This window comes from Peromyscus eremicus, chromosome 8a (assembly GCF_949786415.1).
Source record: "Peromyscus eremicus chromosome 8a, PerEre_H2_v1, whole genome shotgun sequence".
In the NCBI taxonomy this organism is placed as follows: Eukaryota; Metazoa; Chordata; class Mammalia; order Rodentia; family Cricetidae; genus Peromyscus; species Peromyscus eremicus.
In genome coordinates, this window is record NC_081423.1 from 78,183,260 (window position 1) to 78,202,730 (window position 19,471).

General features: G+C 48.6%; 1 protein-coding gene across 1 annotated transcript; it reads left to right on the plus strand.

Annotated features, from left to right (window-relative positions):
• The first annotated feature begins 6,084 nt into the window (after positions 1–6,084).
• Positions 6,085–18,198, plus strand: Phb1 (prohibitin 1). Its single transcript, XM_059271599.1, has 7 exons — positions 6,085–6,160; positions 7,347–7,461; positions 10,529–10,690; positions 13,851–13,993; positions 14,132–14,248; positions 16,862–16,957; positions 17,839–18,198. Exons 2-7 carry the CDS (start codon positions 7,374–7,376, stop codon positions 18,049–18,051), a joined length of 819 nt encoding a protein of 272 aa, XP_059127582.1. The 5' UTR covers positions 6,085–6,160; positions 7,347–7,373; the 3' UTR covers positions 18,052–18,198.
• The last annotated feature ends 1,273 nt before the right edge of the window (positions 18,199–19,471 follow it).

The following is a 19,471-nucleotide window of genomic DNA, read 5'->3' on the forward strand; positions in this document are numbered from 1 at the left end:
TACTATGCCATCCTGACAGGCCTGGAACTTATTATCTAGACTAGGGCAGCCTTGAACTCACAGAGATCTATGTTTTGTGCCTCCTTAACACTGGGATTCGGGGTGTCTCCCACCATGTCCTGCTGTTGTTTGTTTTTAGAGGCAGGATGTTGACATGTAGCCCAGACTGGCCTCCAACTCATGGCCCTCATGCCTCAGGCTCCTGAGTACTGGGATTACTTGTATGTACGACACCTGGCTACTCTGGTTATTTTTAAATGGTTTCAAAGTATTACATTTCTTCTTTTTATTTTGAGTATCTGGAATTCATATCTTAAAACTCTTTGGAGGAAGTTGATAGCTTTAAAAATAGAACAGTGTTCTATAATAAAACAGTTTAAGAATAGCTGGAGTTGTAACTCAGCAGTAGAGTGCTTGCCTAGTATGCTTGGAGTCCCGGGGTCAGATCTTAGCGCTGTGAAAATAAAAACTAAGGGCCAGAGAGAGAGCTCAGTAGTTTAAAGTGATTGCTGCCCTTGGAAGGGACAGAGTTTAGTTCCCAGCACCCACATCAGACGGCTCACAACCACGTATGACTCCAGTTCCACAGAGCTGATGTCTTCTGGCCTCTGCAAGCACACTCGTACAAATGTGTGAGAGTGCACACATACATCTCTCTCACACACAAAAAATAAATAAATAAATAAATATCTTAAAAATTTTAAATTTAAGCTAGGTGGTGGCAGCACACATCTTTAATCCCAACACTCAGGAGGCAGAGGCAGGTGGATCTCTGTAAGTTTGAGGCTAGCCTGGTCTACAGAGCGAGTTCCAGAACAGGCTCCAAAGCTGCACAGAGAAATCCTGTCTCAAAAAAAACCCAAAATTTAAATTTAAAAAACTTTAAAATCTCCAAGAACCGCCAGGTGGTGGTGGTGCACGCCTTTAATCTCAGCACTTGGGGAGGCAGAGGCAGGCCGATCTCTGTGAGTTTGAGGACAGCCTGGTCTACAAAGCGAGTTTCAGGACAGCCAGAGCAATTACACAGGGAATCTCTGTCTCAAAAAACAAAAAACAAAACAAAATAAGATTCAAGAACCACTGAGATAGGGTAATCTGCCTGAGTTCTTTTGTTGGAGAATTCCAAGTGTTAGTATTCATGCATTTTCCCTTGGGTCCACTTTTTTCCTCTAAAAGAATAATCCATTCTAGTACTTCAAAACTTTCCAGGACGCCCCAACACACTTAAAATAAAGCAAAGATTTCCAGCCAAGCCTACAATAACTGGTGCTCCTTTTCCTATTGTAGACTTGGGAGTCACTTTCCTACCCACTCACTACACTCTGGCCACATTCATCTTCATCCAATGTCTTCCGTGGATCAGGCTTGACCTGCCTCAAGTTCTTTGCACTATAGGGAAATAGTTCCACCATGGCAGGCTAGCTATCTAACATATCCACACGTGCAGTCCCCCTAAGGAAGACTGAGAGGAAGCTCAGTGGAATCACACACTTGTTGGAACGACTTCTGGTCCTCCTGAAACACAAGGGAAGCTTGTGGGGTGATGTAGGGCCCTCTCACTCTCACCTGCCTGTCCGCCACACACATTGCCACGAGGCAGCGTCTCATAGCCCATCAACTCTGATGACATCCTAGGTTCATGCCCCGCCCACCAAAGAGACCACTGCCAACAGCAGTATGGCATGGGGTCACCTCCTCAGAAGTGATGTCCTGTTATCATGTCATAGTCATCTATCTGACCTCTGTTGTTGCTGTTCTTGTTTCCAGGCACAGGGGTTAACAGGAAATGGCACCTTGGGTGGCTACTCTTTTCTCACTGTCTTTACCTGCCAGACCAGACTGGTGTCTGCCACACACATACTGGTCCTTCTGACCAAGTACTCTCCACTCCTCTGCCCTACCCGTGCCTCATCTTCTTATAACCTGCTTCCAGTGCTTTCTCCTCATAGAGACTTCCTTGATTAGCTTGTCCCAGATGGACCATTCTGGAGGACACTGTTGGCTCTAATTCCAATATCCAACCTCCCTCCCATCCTTCTTCCTCGCTGGGAAGAATGCCCATTTTGATTTGCTAGGGTCTTGGTGATCATAAGGTTTAGAAGCCAAGTCCTCCTGCCAGAGCTTGCTTCTTGAGTCCTGGAGTCCCAACATGTCAATGATGTGCTTTTTCCAGTAACTGACCTAGAAATGGGCCGGGACACCGTTCTGCCCAGTAACAGAAGCGGATGTCTGATGGGCTTATCCGAAAATCTTTACTTTACTCTTATAAAAAAAGACCCCAAAACATGGCAGCTCTGTTCTTGCCTCCTGGCTTTTGGTTATACTATGAGATTAGGCTTGGACCTCTTACAGCATCTTGTGACCTTGAGATGACAAGTGTAAAAACAAGAGTCAGTACCTAACAATGTCAGGACTGACAGACGGAGGCCTCCATCATCTATGAGACTGGAGGGTATGATGGTAAGTTTTCACTGTCACCTTGCCTGGATATAAACTCACGATAGAAACACACTGAGAAGACCTACCCTGAGTGTGGACGGCCCTGTCCCACACCCACCCTGAGTGTGGATGGCCCTGTCCCACACCCACCCTGAGTGTGGACGGCCCTGTCCCACACCCACCCTGAGTGTGGATGGCCCTGTCCCACAGGCTGTGTCTTGGACTAAATAAAAGGGAGAAAGTGAGTGGAGCGTCAGGGTCGATCTTTGCTTCCTCCCTGTGGATGCAATGGCTGAGCGCCACACTCCCGCCGCCCGGCCGTCCTTCCCTGCCCAACGGACTGTGCCTAAGGTGAGCCCAGACACCCACCCTTCCTTCCTTAAGTCACTTTTTTGGAGGATCTTGTCACAGCAATTAGAAGAGTAATTAATAGTGTGAGAGCCACTGAATAAACCACCCTCAGAACAGCCCCCCCACCTCCCCGGAACTGACTTCCTACACCTTTTCTTATTGCTTAAGACAGTTGAGTAGTTGAGTTCAGGCCGGGCAGTGGTGGCGCACGCCTTTAATCCCAGCACTCAGGAGGCAGAGCCAGGGGGATCTCTGTGAGTTCAAGGCCAGCCTGGTCTACAGAGCGAGATCCAGGACAGGCACCAAAACTACACAGGGAAACCCTGTCTCAAAAAACCAAAAAAAAAAAAAAAAAAAGAGAGACAGTTGGGTTCACATTGCTGATGCCACCCAAACCTTCCCTGCAAAATCCCCACATCCTCCAACTGTTTACTGACATCCTTCATGAAACTACTCAAACCTTCATCTGAGTTTTCATTCCTAATTTATTTTTGTCTAGGCCAGTGGATCTCATGCTGCGACCCTTTAATTCAGTTCCTCATGTTGCAGTGACCACCCTCCAACCATAGAATCATTTTTGTTGCTACTTCATAACTGTAATTTTGCTACCGTTATGAGTCGTCATGTAAATATTTTTGGAGATGGAGGATTTCCAATGAATCGTGACCCACAGGCTGAGAACTGCTGGTCTAGATACTATCCATGCCCACCTCAGAGTGTAAACTCTATGTGGCCAGCGTCCCGTCTTCCTCTAGCTCACCATCCAACATGCCTGGACTAATAAGCTTCTTGTACATGGGCATTAAGTGAATAAAGCAAAAGAGACAGTCTTCTGTGACCGCTTCTTTAATTGCCGTCTTCTCTGTGTGTTGAGTTCAAAATCTAACATTGCTAAGCTGTTACTGACCATGCAGTCTCGCAGCTCAGAAAATTACAGTCTCCAGTACCAATACATCTGCCATCTGTCAGCTGTGTGACTATAGCACGTTTCTTGACTTCTCTGACTGCACTCCACACTAGGGCCAGTAAGATAACTCAGTGGGTTAAGGCACTTGCTGCCGAGACTGGCTGACAACCTGAGTTTGACCCCCAGAACTCACACGGTGGAAGGAGAGCTGTCTTCTGACCTCCACAGGTACAGTGCGGCCACACACATAACCACACTCAAATCAATAAATCCATGTCTGTATTTTTATTTTATGTAGATGGGTGCTTTACCTGTATATATGTCTGTGTACTACTTGTGTGCCTGGTGCCCTCAGAGACCAGAAGAGGGTATCAAACCCCCTGAAACTGGAGTTATAAACAGCTGTGAGCTGCCCTGTAGGTGCTGGGAATTGAACCCAAGTCCTTTGGAAAAGCAGCCAGTGCTCTTAACCCCAAGCCACCTCTCCAGTCCCATAAATGTATTTTTTTAAACTTAATTTTGCTATTTCCAAATGGAGATGTAAAAATGGGGCTAAAAAGACATTTATTTTTAGTAAGTACTCAATAAGTATTTATTGAATAGGTGTAATGACAAATATCTTTAAGCAAAAATTTTCAATACCTTCTAGATTTTTTAAGGTTTATTTGTGTGTGTGTGTGTGTGTGTGTGTGTGTGTGTGTGTGTGTGTGTGTATGTATACTGGTACCCCCCACCCTCCTCACTCCCACCCCTGCCCAGAGGCCAGAAGAGGGCATTGCATCCATCCCCTGTAACTGGAGTTACAAGAAGTCGAGAGTCACCTGCTGTGTGCTGGGAACCAGGCTCAGGTCCTCTGGAAGAGCAACACTGTGATCCTAACCACTAAGCCATCTCTCCAGCCCCCCCCATCCCCCCACCCCCCACCCCCCGCCGAGTTTTGAATGTTTTATAAGTACTTTTTTTTAAAAAACAGTGCTTGTGGTGATATTTTGAACAAATAAAATTTGCCTGAAGATCAGAGGACAGAAAAGTCACTAGATTAAACATAGAGGCCAGGCAGTGGTGGCACACACCTTTAATTCTAGCACTAGGAAGGTTGACACAGGAAGTGATATGGCTGGGCAGAGAAAGGAATATAAGGCAGGAGGAGACAGGAATTTGCTCTCTTTCAGGCTGAGGAGTTGGTGAGGTAAGAGGTGGTGGCTGTGGCTTGCTCTGCTTCTCTGATCTTTCAGCTTTCACCCTGATATCTGGCTCTGGGTTTTTATTAAAGACCATTTAGGATTGTGCATCAAGTGCTGAGGTTTGAACTGAAGAACTAGCACACAATAGGCATGTGCTCTGCCGCTGAGGCACATGTCCATCCTCAGCTGTTTCACATGCGGTGCTCTCCCAGCCTCTGTGAGCCCGACACCCTTTGCGGTTCATTCATTCAGTCGTCTATTAGGAGAGAAGGATCGATTCTTCCTCACTCGGGTTATATAACACCATTCACATTTTTATTTTTTTCTGATGAAATTTATTTTTTTTGTCTTTACAGAGCAACATGTCCACGAGAAATAAACACAGTACTATATTTTAGATTTTATCGAATCGTGGAGAGGATTGCTATAAAAGTCACTATTTGCTCAACTGACGAGTAAGAGGGTGTCCTTGTATTTAGAGAATATAGGAGAGAGAAAAGTGGAGCACAGGGAGAGGAAAGTGGAGGAGAGGAGAGGAGAAGAATAACAACAAATGCTTGTTGACAACAGGTGAACTCGAGAAAAGGCACATGCTCTCCGTCCCATTCTTTCAATTTCTCAAATACAACTTGAAAAAAAAAAAAAAAAGTGCCCAGGAGAGTTAGACCCTAAATCAAGCCGTTTTGCTGGAGTCGTGCAAGACGTGAATGAGTCTCTTCCTCTTCTTTTTAAGCCGTTTCTAAGATCCCGCAGGGGCTCAGGCGATCCAAGTTTCAAGTTCCTGCGGGCCGTCCTTAGCCTCCCTAGAAGTCTCTCAGGCCATCAGTTATTCCACCTCACCTTTTTCCAAAATGCCCACCCACCCCCTTTACTACCCAGTTACTTCCGCCACCAAGTGGAAGCCCACGCCTTTCCGACCCAACCCGCGCCGCTCCTCTACTAGCAATCACCTCCTTACGAACTAGGCACGTGCATTTATTACCAAGGAACTACAACCCCCGAAAGGCTTTGCGGCAACGTCTCATTAATTACCACCAAACAGAAGCAGGTTTCCTGCTCGGGCCCGCTGCTGCATAAGCTTTTGGGAGTTGTAGTTGGCTTTAGAAAAACCACCGGGCCCGTGGAAGACAGCAAACCACGCTTCCCAGAATGCGTTGCGCTTGGTTCTACCAATTGAAGGGACGGATCTTGAAGGGGGGCGGGGGAAAGGGAGGAGCTGCCTGGCGCACGCGCAGTATGCGAGGCTGGGGAATTCATGTGGAGGTCAGAGTGGAAGCAGGTGAGCGTGGTAGGGGTCGTGCAGGCCTCTGTTTTTATGGCCCCGTAGCCTTCCTTTGCTCTCCTATGTGTAGTGGGGGGCATGGCATGCATGTGTGGGTACGCCTAATGGAGAAGGGGGAAAGGCTGAGTCCAGAACGAACCAGGGGTTGTGCAAGGGACTGGATGAGGAAAAATCCAGAAGCTAGTAGAAATAGAAAAGACGGTGTCTTAGTGTCAGGGGCGGAGGATAAATGTGCGTGGAGAAAATGGGATAGGCTCGCAGTTGAGGTCTGGGAAAAGGGAGGGAGGATTTGAAGAGCGCACGGAGGGCGACTCAGGGGCGGGGCATTAAAAAGTTCAAGGCTGAGCGGTTTCTAGTCTGTCAGCTACGTGCTCCCACCCACCCCGCCGCAGCCCCACCTCCAGTCCTTCACTGCTCTGCCTCCCTGCACCCCTGCCCCCTCCCGCTTTCCCATTAACAGGTGTGGGGAGGAGTTTTCCAGTGCCTTCTAGAATTCCGATCTCCTCATTCTAACCCTGGTTCTACTACTCAATAGTGTAACCGCTCTCTGCACCTCACAAGTAGTAATTTTCATAAAGAAACTGAAGGTTAAATAAAACTGTTGGGAGACTGCCTAACTTTTTTTTGTTTGTTTGTTTTGTTTTGTTTTTCAGAGACAGAGTTTCTCTGTGTAGTTTTGGTGCCTGTCCTGGATCTCGCTCTGTAGCCCAGGCTGGCCTCGAACTCACAGAGATCCGCCTGCCTCTGCCTCCCGAGTGCTGGGATAAAAGGCGCGCGCCACCTGGCCTGAAGCTGCCTAACTTAAATGTCAACAGGAATTCTCTTTTGTTGTTGGCGTAATCCTTGTAGTACATTGTTTGAGTTATTTTTCCAAACCCATTTTTCCAAATGGGAGTGTAGTTTTCTGTGGTACGAAGTTCTCTGACACATCCTTCCTATGATGAGCCAAGTGTACCAGACTCTTCTTTGAATGGTTCTAAAGAAAAGAAACATCTGTAAAAACTAACAGTGATGCTACATTTTGCAAGATGTTGAGTGTTATTAGGAGGTGTTCAGTGAGTGAGTTAGAGCTCACCGGAGTAGATGCGTGAAGATTTATCCTGAGAAGTGAAATGTTGGGCCCTGGAGAGGGCCTTCTCTGAGGATTTCGTGTCAAGCTGTTTTATTTTTACCCCTTGTTTAGGTGTGAGTGGGTGCAACAGAAGGAATCATGGCTGCCAAAGTGTTTGAGTCCATCGGAAAGTTCGGCCTGACGCTAGCCGTTGCGGGAGGCGTGGTGAACTCTGCCTTATATAATGGTGAGGTGCTGAGGCGGGTGGTGCTTTCTGGATGATTTCTGTTGATCTGCACAGCCCTTTCGACATTCCTGAGGCTAGCTGCTGTCTGAAGGTGTGTGAGATTCAGGGAGCTCTCCCGCTGCCACCCCACAAACTATACTTGTGTGTTATCAGAGGCCCTGTCTTCACTTAGGCGGTGGTTCTCAACCTCCCGAACGCTGCGACCCTTTAATACAATTCCTCATGTTGTGGTGACCCCCCCCCAACCATAAAATTATTTTCGTTGCTACTTCATAACTGGAATTTTGTTACTGTTATGAATCTACTACTTAATCGTGTAACCTCTATTTACATTTAATAGTATAACAGAATATGTAAATATCTGTGTCATCCGATGGTTTTAGGTGACTCCTGTGAAACGGTCGTGTGACTCCCTCCCAAAGGGGTCGAGACCCACAGGTTGAGAGCGGATGACTTAGAGCCATTGTTCAAGAGGAGCCCTGCTGTCCAGTTGCTGGTTGGATGTTTCTAGTGCTTTAGCCAGTTTGAAGTGGTGCTCTATTACCCAGATGCCTCTGCAGAGTGGCAGGATCTCATTGGTTCTCCTCTGCATGTGGGTGAAATAACTTGGCCAATTCTCTCAGAGAGACCATGTTCTGAGAAAGAAGGCTTTGCTCAGCTAGTTGCAGAGAAAATAATTTTTGAGATGCGTTACTCAGCATTGAGCAGTGCCACAGGGCTTAAGCTAGGTTTTCTTGGACTGTTTTATATGGCCTTAGAGGCAAGTCCCTCCTCCTAGTCCTCTGCTTTCTCAGTGGTCAAACAATGGGACTGAACTAGTTTTTCTCTTAAGATTCCCTCCAATTTTGATGCTCTTCAAAACAAGCAGATTTGATATACTTCCTGTATGATTTGATATACCCCCTGTACGGTTTTTGGTTTGTTTGTTTGTTTTTTGAAACAGGATCTTACCATGTAGCTCTTGAATAGCCTGGAACTCTCTATGTAGATCAGGGTGGTCTAGAACTCAGAGATCCACATGCCTCTGCCTCCCGAGTGCTGGAATTAAAGGTGTGCACCTCTATACCCAGCTCAAGTGTAGTGGCTTTAAGCAACTCAGCCACGTCCTGCTATTTTGTCTTTTAAGACAGTGTCTCCTGTAGCCTTTGAACTCCTGAACCTCTTGCTTCTGGCTATATGACTTTTTGATGAGTATTATTTTCAGAGTGAAAGTTCTTAGACCAATTCTCAATTCAAATAGGAAAAGAGAGAAAGTAGCTACTTCAGCCAGGGTCTGGTGGCATACTCCTGTAACGCCAGTACCCATAAGGCAGAGGAATGAGGATCTTGAGTTCCAGGCCCATCTGGGCTACATAGTGAGATCCTGTCCCACAAAGTCAAAGAGGAGAGGGAAGGACTGAGAGAGAGAGAGAGAGAGAGAGAGAGAGAGAGAGAGAGAGAGAGAGAGAGAGATCTGCTTATCTCATGAGGCACATCTTGATTCCATAGTTCATGTACCTTCATGTGTACATCTGTAGAGCGTTTTTTAAATTTCTCTCTGAGTACACAAGATAGCTGTTAGAAAGATGCTGGACAAGCTGGCCATAGTGACGTTTGCCTTTAGTCTCAACACTCAGGAGGCAGAGGCAGGTAGATCCTCTGAGTTCGAGGCCAGCTTGGTATACATAGTGAGTTCCAGGACAGCCAGAGCTACATAGTGAGAACCTATCTTGGGCGGGGGCAGGGAGACCACAAAAAAACCACAGAGTCATATTCTCCTTATGCTCCCAGAACTGGCGGAGGGAAGGATGAGACAGACTTGTGAGCTCCAGGCTGATCTGAGCTATATCCTGAGACCCTGCCTCCAAAAAAAGGACAGAACAATGGGAACATCTGCATTTCAGGATTCCCGTAGTGGGGCCTGTGCTTCTGGGACCATCAGGTTAAACTGGAGCTTGTACATACATGTTGACAGTGAAGAGCTCTTGAGTTATGGAACTCTTGGGATTGAGTTGGTTGGAGTTGGGGCTGGGGTGGGATGGTTAATTAGAAGTTCAGTGGCCAGTTCTTTAAAGGAGTGCTAAGGAGCGGCCTTGAAGTACCTGGGGAGACTTACGGGACAGGAAGTGATTGCTCAGGTAGACAGTGAGGAAGAGGGGAACCTAACAAATGGGAGGAGGCGGCAAGGGTCTAAACGCTTTGAATATTAATTACGAGGGGAAAAGAGGGCTGGTGAGATGGCTTAGTGGGGAAAGTACGCAGGGCACAAGCCAGGTCACCTGAGTGCTGTCCCTGCAGCTCGTGCAAAGACAGAAGCAGCAAACAGGCCGCATAAAATGGTTCCTGACGTCCACACGTGCATCATGGTATGCGCGTGGCCCCTCCCAATCACAGGAAATTTATTTCTTTAAAAATAAAGATAATGGGCTGGAGAGATGGCTCAGTGGTTAAGAGCACCGACTGCTCTTCCAGAGATCCTGAGTTCAATTCCCAGCAACCAACCACATGGTGGCTCACAACCATCTGTAATGAGATCTGGTGCCCTCTTCTGGCCTGTAGGGACACTATGCAGGCAGAACACTGTATACATAATAAATAAATAAATCTTTAAAAAAATAAAATAAAATAAAGATAAAGATAAAAGCCAGGCGGTGGTGGCGCACGCCTTTAATCCCAGCACTCGGGAGGCAGAGGCAGGCGGATCTCTGTGAGTTTGAGGCCAGCCTGGGCTACAGAGCGAGATCCAGGAAAGGCGCAAAGCTACACAGAGAAACCCTGTCTCGAAAAACAAAAACAAAAAATAAATAAAGATTAAAAAAAGGATTAGCAAGATGGCTCAGTGAGTAGACGCTTGCTGCCAAGCCTGATAACCTGAGTTTACTCCCAGGACCCACTTGTGGAGGGACAGAAGTGACTTCCGCAGTTGTCCTCTGACCTTCACGAGAGCATCACGGCATGCACACACACATAGTAACATGAGGGATTTTTACAAATCTTAAAGAAAGAAGCAAGGATCTTGCAAACAAAGGACCCTTTCTGCTAAAGAGTGACAGGGTTTTTCTGACCTGTCCTTATTATTTCTTCCTAGTGGATGCTGGGCACAGAGCTGTCATCTTTGACCGATTCCGTGGAGTGCAGGACATTGTGGTAGGGGAAGGGACTCACTTTCTCATCCCTTGGGTACAGAAACCCATTATCTTTGACTGCCGCTCGCGACCCCGGAACGTACCAGTCATCACTGGTAGCAAAGGTGAGTGTTGCCTGGAGCTGGTAAAGGAGCTGGGGAGCTGTGCTGTGCTGTGCTGTTCATCCCAGAAACAGCCGTGCGCTGCAGAGATGCAAGAGGTTAAGAATGTCTGTGCCAGGCGGTGGTGGTGCACACCTTTAATCCCAGTGCTGGAGAGGCAGAGGCAGCCAGATCTGTGAGTTCCAGGACTGCCAGGGCTACACGGAGAAACTGTCTCTAAAAACAAAAAAACAAAACAATAAAAAGACAAATTTCTGGTGTGGGAGACCAGGCATGGTGGTGCATGCTTTTAATCCCAGTACTCAGGAGGCAGAGGCAGGTGGATCTCTGTGACTTTAGGCCAGCCTGGTCTACAGAGTGAGTTCCAGGCCAGACAAGACTATGTAGAGAGATCCTGTCTTAAAGAACTTCAAGTGTGGGAGTGGGCAGGGGTACTGGGGGGGGCATTGGAGGAGGGGACACCAAAGCATAATGAGTCAAGAATGAAAATGCCATGTTTGTCTGCGGTGGAGCTCAGTTGGAAGAGTACTTGCCTAGCATGTCCAAGCCCCTGAATTCAGTCCCCAGCACTACACAGACCAGGTGTGGTGGCGCATGCCCGTAATTCCTGCCCTCCATAGCAGGAGAATCAGAAGTTCAAGGTCATCTTTGGCAAAGCTCTGATATATAAGTCCCTGTTTCAGAAGAACTAGAAGGAAAGAAAAGGAAATGTCACAATAAAACCCATTACTTTGCATGCTAACTTAAAAGGTTAGTTTAAGGACTAGAGAGATGCCTGCTGCCAAGCTTGACAACCTGAGTTCAGTCCCCGAGTCCGACATGTCAGGACAAGAGAACTGATTCCGGCAAGTTGTCCTTTGACCTCTTCACACACACCCTGGCATGTGCACACCCACCCACACAATACATAATACATAGATAAATAAATGTTAAAGGTTAACTTAAAAAAAAAAAAAAAAAAAAAGAATTCCGGGCTGGTGAGTTGGGTCAGTGAGTAAAAAGCTCCTGACACCAAGCCTGTGTTTGATCTCTAAAAACCACATTGTGGAAGCAGAGAACAGAGTCCTGCAAGCTGTCTCCTGATCCACGTGTGTACGGTGATGCACCCACACACGTGCACATGGAATAAGTCAGTAAAAAGGACTGTGGAGAATTTGTAGTGTGACTGTCCTGGAGAGGTGTGTGTAGATTTGTAGACTAAAATACCTATTTAAGGTAAACACAGGCAGCAGGAGAAATGCAGGGACAAATATAAAGGCTACCCTAAGAGTTTCATCCTGGGGGCTGGACACATGGCTCAGTGGTTAAGAGCACTTGTTGCTCTTACAGAGAGCCTGGGGTTAGTTCCCAGCACCGATAAGGTGACAGCGCCATCTGTATATAACCCCAGTTCCAGGGGATCCAACAAGCATGCATGTGGTGCTCATGCAGACAAAACATCCATTCTCATAAAATAAAATAAGTCTTAGGAGAAAAAAGTTACATGCTGTCCTAACTTAGAGGAAATCTAAATATGTCTTTTGCTGCTGTGGTTGACCCTTCCCATAAGCTCTTGCTCCTCTCTTTTCCTGCTGTGGTTGACCCTTCCCATCAGCTCTTGCTCCCCAGAGTGACTGTCCAAACCCTTGTGGCTGGCAATTTTCCCTTTGCCTTGCTTTCCATGGTCTCTGCTCCAATGGGGCAGACCTCAGATTGCGCTCTCACAGGCCGGGCCACACGGCGCTGTGCCTGAGATACTCCACTGGGTTTCTAGTTAGCGCCTGAAGTGATGCGCCCTCACCGGTCCCCTCCCCAGTCCGAGTGCAGGCAGCCAGTGGAACTCTTGGGAAGAAGGATCCTGTGGGCTTGGTATGTGGACAGCACTCGGTGCCCTCGGTGCTGTCCCCAGCGGATGTTTGTGCTGTGCCAAGCTTGGTGCTGGCTGGAAGGCTGGAGTACAGGGACGACTAAAAAGAATTATTAAGGACCTCAGTTCTCAAGAAGGCAGATGTGAGAATAAGCAGCTGGAATCATGTGAGGAGAAGATGGCCAGGGGCATGTGGAGCAGAGATCTGCCCAGTCTCCCTGGTGCTGTCTCTTGATTGGAGAACCTGAAGAGTGAGAAGTTAGGAAAGAGAGAGAGGAGGGGAATAGGAAGTCTGCCTGCTGGGACTGGCTTGTGTGCTGCAAAGGAAAGAGAAAAGGTGGGGTTGGGTAATGGCGAAGAATGAGGTTGGATTTAAAATCCCCCTAAACTTCCTGCCTTTGGGCTTCTGTGTCGTCTCACAGTTGTGCTAAGGATGCAGTACGGACCTCCAGTTGTTAAAATTGGGACGGGCCACTCCAGAGATCAGAGGCTGTGTGCATTCAGGGACTTTCCACCCTCTCGGTGCCTGGGGCAGGACCCTACTCATGGGTGGCGCTTGGTGCTGGTGACTTAAGCGCAGTGTGGCTCTGCGTTAGCTCTGCACAGGCCGGAATTGCCAGGGAGCGGTAGGGGCTGACTGTCTCCCTGAGTGGGTGTGAATAATGAGCCTTTTGAATTCACCCTGCCAATGCTCAACTGCCTCTGTTTAGACTTTATCAGGGTTCCTTGCACATCAGTGCACTGTGGTGTGATCCGCTGTATATGTGAAGGTGCTCTTCCCACTGATTTCTCCTCCAGCTTCCCCCACCGTTTCTCTCCATTCTCGCAGACTAGTACACTCAGTTTGGCTAAGTCATCAGGCTGCATCGTTAGTAACCATCAGAGTGGTACCACAGCCCAGGTCAGTGGGCTCTGGATGCTGTTTCTACCAGATCCAAGTAACCCAGGCCTGACTCTCCTGACTTGAGCACACACACCAGCCCTTGGAAAGGCCCACTTCAGAATTCTGGGCATTAGCCTGTTTTGTCTTAAGGTGTTCACAGTCCCAAACACTCTTTAGTCCACCATGTGAACTGCGCTCCTCAGAGGACATTCAGGGCGTACTGAAAAGCTAGTACAGCCCCATCCTGCCTGTGGTTCCTGACTCGGCGGTGCTGAGTGATCTGCTGGGCTCTGCTGAGGACCAGACGGAACCAGCCCTCTCCTAGGGTCTTACCGACATTCTGTGTATGGTTTGTAGTAGACCTGGGCTAGGAAGGTCATAGAGAAGTCCAGCTGTGCTTTTGTGTTTAACTCCCATGCATTCCCTACCCTAAGATTTGCAGAATGTCAACATCACACTACGCATCCTCTTCCGGCCGGTGGCCAGCCAGCTTCCTCGTATCTACACCAGCATCGGTGAGGACTATGATGAGCGGGTGCTGCCATCCATCACCACAGAGATCCTCAAGTCAGTAGTGGTGAGTGAGCAGCCCGAGAGGTGGCTAGGTGGCAGGGAGAGCGTGGCCAGGTGGTGGTCGGTGGGTGCAGCTGTCGGTGGGCTGGTTGTTTCTTCTTCCTCGGTAACCTGTGCTCTGTCTGTCTGTCCTTGGGGCCAGGCTCGCTTTGATGCTGGAGAATTGATCACCCAGCGAGAGCTGGTCTCGAGGCAGGTGAGCGATGACCTCACAGAGAGAGCAGCAACGTTTGGGCTCATCCTGGATGACGTGTCCCTGGTAAGATCCTTGGGGAGGCTGAGGGGAGGGGCTTCTTCTCTTGCTTAGGTGACTGGCTTTGTTTCTGGGCACATATGGTTAGATCCTGTGTCCACTTAGCTGGATGTGGGGCTTGAAAATGTGAAAATGGAGACCATCGCCTTGGGTCTGTTTTTCATTGAGCATTCTTTCTGGTCCATCTGTCACACACATTTTTATTATAACCTCTGATTGCCCTGGATGGTCCCTAACCACTGAACTTCCCAGGCTCCCTAGACAGTGATTCCTGACAGTGATTCCTGTTGGCCTCGTCAGGCACAGGGAAAGGCTGACAGGTAGGCCTGGGAACAGCTGAGTCTTCCTCTCTAGAGTAGACCCAGCCAGGCTCCTAGATTCCTCAACACTGAGGGTCCGAAGCTTAGTGAAGGGGTCCTGGGAGCCCCTGGTGAAAGGTGATAGGGTGCAAGTGAGTGGCTGTCCCCCGGGCCTGGTGTGGAGGAGCAGGAGACACCTCGGAGGTGTAGCTTACCTTTTGAGACTTTATATTGTCTGTATTAATGTGATGTTGGGTGTCGTAACTTGGACAGAAAGCAATATAGGCAGTATAGTGTTTCAGACCGAGGTGAGGGGAAGGGGTCGTGTTCCTAGAGTCCCTGGGAAAAGTCTTGGAGTGATTTGTTCAGGTAGCAAGGCAGAGTGCTTCCTGTTCTCCTCTGGCTGGCCTGGGAAAGGCCAAGCTTCCCCTCAGCAGCTGTGCAGCTGTTTAAACAGCCTTCTCTGAACACCCCCTGCTCCCCCAGGCATGGCCTCTCTCCTGTGCCTCCTAGGGGAGAGAAGGGCATGTGGCTCCCTCTGCTGGCAACATGCCAAGCTGCAGCCTTGGGTTCTGCAAAGCGCTGTACCCCAGGCTCTTCCACTGTTAACACAAGCACCTTGGCTGTGAGAATGCATGGAGTAAAAACCTAAGAGAAACTTGGCATCTTTCTAGACTCTGACCACATACTCCATCCTGGGGAAATGTGGGCTGACCACAAGAAACCATAGCTAAGAGGTGTGAGAAGAAAATTAGATTTCCTGGGGAATTTGCTGCCCTCAGCTGGCCCTCTCAGAAAGAAATTTTATTCTTTAATTACACATTTAGCTTTTCAATTCTTAGGATTGTATTTCCCTATTCAGAGTTTGCGCAAGAAGTGGACCAGGCAGAGTCGAGCAGCTGCAGCATAAGACTTAGCTGGACATATTGGCCCGTGCCTGGGATCCCAGCCCTGTCTTGCCATGAATTCCAGCCCACCTGGGCTACAGAGAAAGAGTCTGTCTCAAAAGACAAACCAAAAGGCTTAGGTGTGTAGTGTGAAAAACTCTGGGGCCAGAACTTTCTCTGCTGAACTTGGAGGCTGCATGTATTTTAAAAAGCAGAGGTTGGGGCTGGAGGGAAGTGAAGCAAACTGCATTTGGTGCCTGAACCAACGATTTCTTCATTTTGTGCCCTTTTCAGGTTTTTTCCTCTAGATTTATTTTTTTTAACTCGTGTTTGTATTTTGTCTGCATGTATGTAAGTGTACTACATATATGCATCAAATGCCCTGTAACTGGGGTTACAGATAGTTGTGAGTCACCGTGTGGGTGCTAAGACTCAAACCTGGGTCCTCTACAAGAGTAACGAGTGCTCCTAACCACTGAGCCACCTCTCTAGCCCCTGTGCCTTCTTTTTCAATAAAAAGTTGGCTGCAGCAGGCAGCAGTGGCGCACACCTTTTATCCCAGCACTTGGGAGGCATAGCCAGGGGGATCTCTGTGAGTTCAAGGCCAGCCTGGTCTACAGAGATCCAGGACAGTAACCAAAACTACACAGAAAAACCCTGTCTCAAAAAAAAGAAAAAAAGCTGGCTGTAGTGACGTGCTCTAGGCTAGGCCTTAGGAGCATTGAGATCTGTTCCCTGTTCTGTACTATCATTAGAGACAGTCACTTCAGCCAAAGAGTCCCAGCTATTTATACGATTAGGAAGGTCTGTGGATAGTAGACTTGAGCTCTCACTCTGACCAATGGCTTTACCTGCCTTTCTTTTAAAACCTTTACCAGAACTGCTTGTGTGCTGAGATGCCATGATTTCCACCCCGCCCTCTCTTCTTCCTGTCGAGGGTGGCGGTGCTGTGAGAAGGAAGTGGACTGGTTAATCCATAAGCAGAGAGCATCAGGCTCTTGCATCCCTGGGAACCAGCTGTAGCCCCTGCTCTCAGGGATTCAGTTTTCCATCTGCCTCCCCCGACCCAAGTCTTGGAACGGGGCATCAAAAGATCTTGGAAGAGCAATAGTCAGTCGTGGGGGTCTTGGAACCCACAGGCCTCTTCTAGGGAGGTGATTGATTGATTAGATCCTTTCTAGTGTCCGTGGGCCCCATTAAAAGCCCCAGGTGCCATTTTCTTCATGGGGTGACCCCAGTGAGGGTGACAGAATTCTGTGTAGGCACAATGTGAGCAGCTAAGAATACCGAGGTGTGACTGAGGGGACGGAGATGGGAGAGCATCTCCTGTGCCTCCGGCTGCCGCTGGAGCCATTCCGGGCCTCTTCCTGCCCGTGCGAGCAGCGCTGTCTAAGCAATTACTGCCTCAGCTTGCACTCACTTTCTCCCCACAGACACATCTGACCTTCGGGAAGGAGTTCACAGAGGCAGTGGAAGCCAAACAGGTGGCTCAGCAGGAAGCGGAGAGGGCCAGATTTGTGGTGGAAAAGGTGAGCGCTCAACCAGATGGCAGGAGCAGTTTTCCCTTCTGTGCTCGGCTTCCCCGTCTGCTGGGTGGCCTACAAATTCGTCATCTGTCATCTGTCTGGAGTAACCAGAAGAAGGTTGAGGGAACCTTATTCCTACAATCAGCTACAGAGCCTTTGGGGAGCTGTCAGGAATAAGAGGGTGTGCTCCTAAATCACTGAAGGGTCGGTCGCTTTTTTCCTACTTGCCCACGGTCAAAAAAACCTCCCCTACACATAAAAACGTTACTCCTGCAGCATGTTCGTCTGCACTGAGAAGTTACTTTCACGCCATGGTTACATAGTGAAACTGACAGCGAAGAAGATCAAATGTGCCAGATGTGCTATCGCTTTTTGTTGTTTTTTTTTTTTTTTTCTGTTGCTGAATCCATCCAGATGTTGGAGAGAGTGGTAGAACACAATGTGTATGTGTAGTATCCTGTTTTTCCTGGTGTATGCAAAGGCCATTTGCTATCTGCCTCTCCACACTGCTAGTTTTCCTAATGAAGGATGTTTCATTCTTAAAATCTACAAGAGGGATTTAATTATAGGAAGCAGAAGCCCTGAGTGGGCAGGGGTGTGTTTAGCTTGTGTCTACTGTGGCTCTAGAGCCTGTAAGAGGTCTAGCACTGTGTGGTGATGTTGGATGCATAATAAACATTGGTTGAATAGATAGCTTAACATTTTTTGTTTGTTTTGATTTGTCCAATGACAAGTGGGCATAAAGGGGAAGAGGAGGGCTGGGTAGACAATGCTGACACCATGGTGAGGGAAGGATTCTCCCAGAGTTCCTCGAGGACTCTGTGAGGGTGCCTGCCGTGCAATGCTGTGGTGTAATCCCAGTCTCTCTGCCTCCTCTCCTGTAGGCTGAGCAGCAGAAGAAGGCAGCCATCATCTCTGCTGAGGGTGACTCCAAGGCAGCTGAGCTGATCGCCAACTCCCTGGCCACCGCAGGTGATGGCCTGATCGAGCTGCGCAAGCTGGAGGCTGCTGAGGACATTGCTTACCAGCTCTCCCGCTCTCGGAACATCACCTACCTGCCAGCCGGGCAGTCGGTGCTCCTCCAGCTTCCCCAGTGAGGCCTCCCCTGCTTGCACCTTCTCGGGCCAACCAGGCCAGGGCCTCCGTCATTCTGAATACACTTTTCCTTCTGCCCCACCCCAGAAATCACTGTGAAATTTCATGATTGGCTTAACATGAAGGAAATAAAAGCAAAATCACTCAGATCTTTAATTATCAAATGAAGCTTTTGTTGTTCCACTTTTTTACCCATTTTCATATCCCAAATTGCCAAGTGCTTATGCAGACTGGCTTTGAGCCCTTTGGAGCCTCCTGGCTTCCACCCTAGGCATTGGCAGTCGGCAGAAGAAAGACAGGGCAGTGTGTGTGATCGATGGGGGCACAGCTGGCAGCCTGAGTAGACCCATAGCTTCCATCCTGTCGTATATTAAAGATTTGAGGACAGCGGCACACACACAGTTGAACCAAAAAGGCAAGCCCGCCATCTTTCCAGCCATTTGAACGCAGATGCAGCTGGGGAGGGCCAGAGGAAGTGGTCTATCTTAACCGTAAGGCCCATTCCCCCTAACTGTGACCGGCGGAAGCAGGTGTGTGCGAACAGGGCATGGAGTGAAGAATCTGCCCATCAAGGTGGGTGGGCCTGATTTTGCCGCCCCCACCAGAGTCCTAAAACTGGGATGGACTTGGAATAGTACAAGAGGCCTGGACTGAGATGTGAGTCCTGTTGAAGACTTCCTTTCCACTCCCCACATCCTCTCAGATACCCAATGGGATTCCAACTTGAAGGATTGCATCCTGCCGGGGCTGAGCACACCTGCCAAGGACTTGTGCATCTGCCTTCCCGCTCCCTCTCTAAAAGATTGCCCTTCCTTCCCTGGGGCTACGGGCTCCAAAGGAAGCAATCAAGGGAAGAAAAGACAATGTAAGCTGCTGTCAATAAATGACACCCAGACCTTCCAGCTGCTTCAGGGTTTGTTTTCAATTTGTGCGAGCGAGAGGATCAGAACAGAGTGTCCCAGAAGTTGTGTGTGTGCGTTTGTATCGCCAGATGGGAAGGAATATCCAGCAAGACAGAAAATGTTTGGGTTTTAGAAAATGCCTAGTGATGTGTGGGGGATCCCACCCCATCCTGAAGTGAACTCTGGTACCAAGCCGTGGGTGAGTTCGTCATGAAATGAGTTCATAGGAGGTGAGGCAGGGGGAAGAGGCTAATGGTCTTCTGCATTTTAGTATCACTACAAACAGGCTCGCTCTGGACACTGCTCCCCTGGCAGGAGGGATGCAGTTGGTATCATGCCCACACCCAGATCCCCGCTGTCCTCTCCTTTGGCTTTTAGACATCAGGTGGCTTGACTTTTCTCTGCAGTGGGTTATTCTGCTTCACTTTTGATGGTGGGGTTGGCAGTGCCTTGGCATCTGAAGGATACCAAATGCATGCATTTAGATGATGGGAGAGATCCAGCTGACGTAGAACTGAGA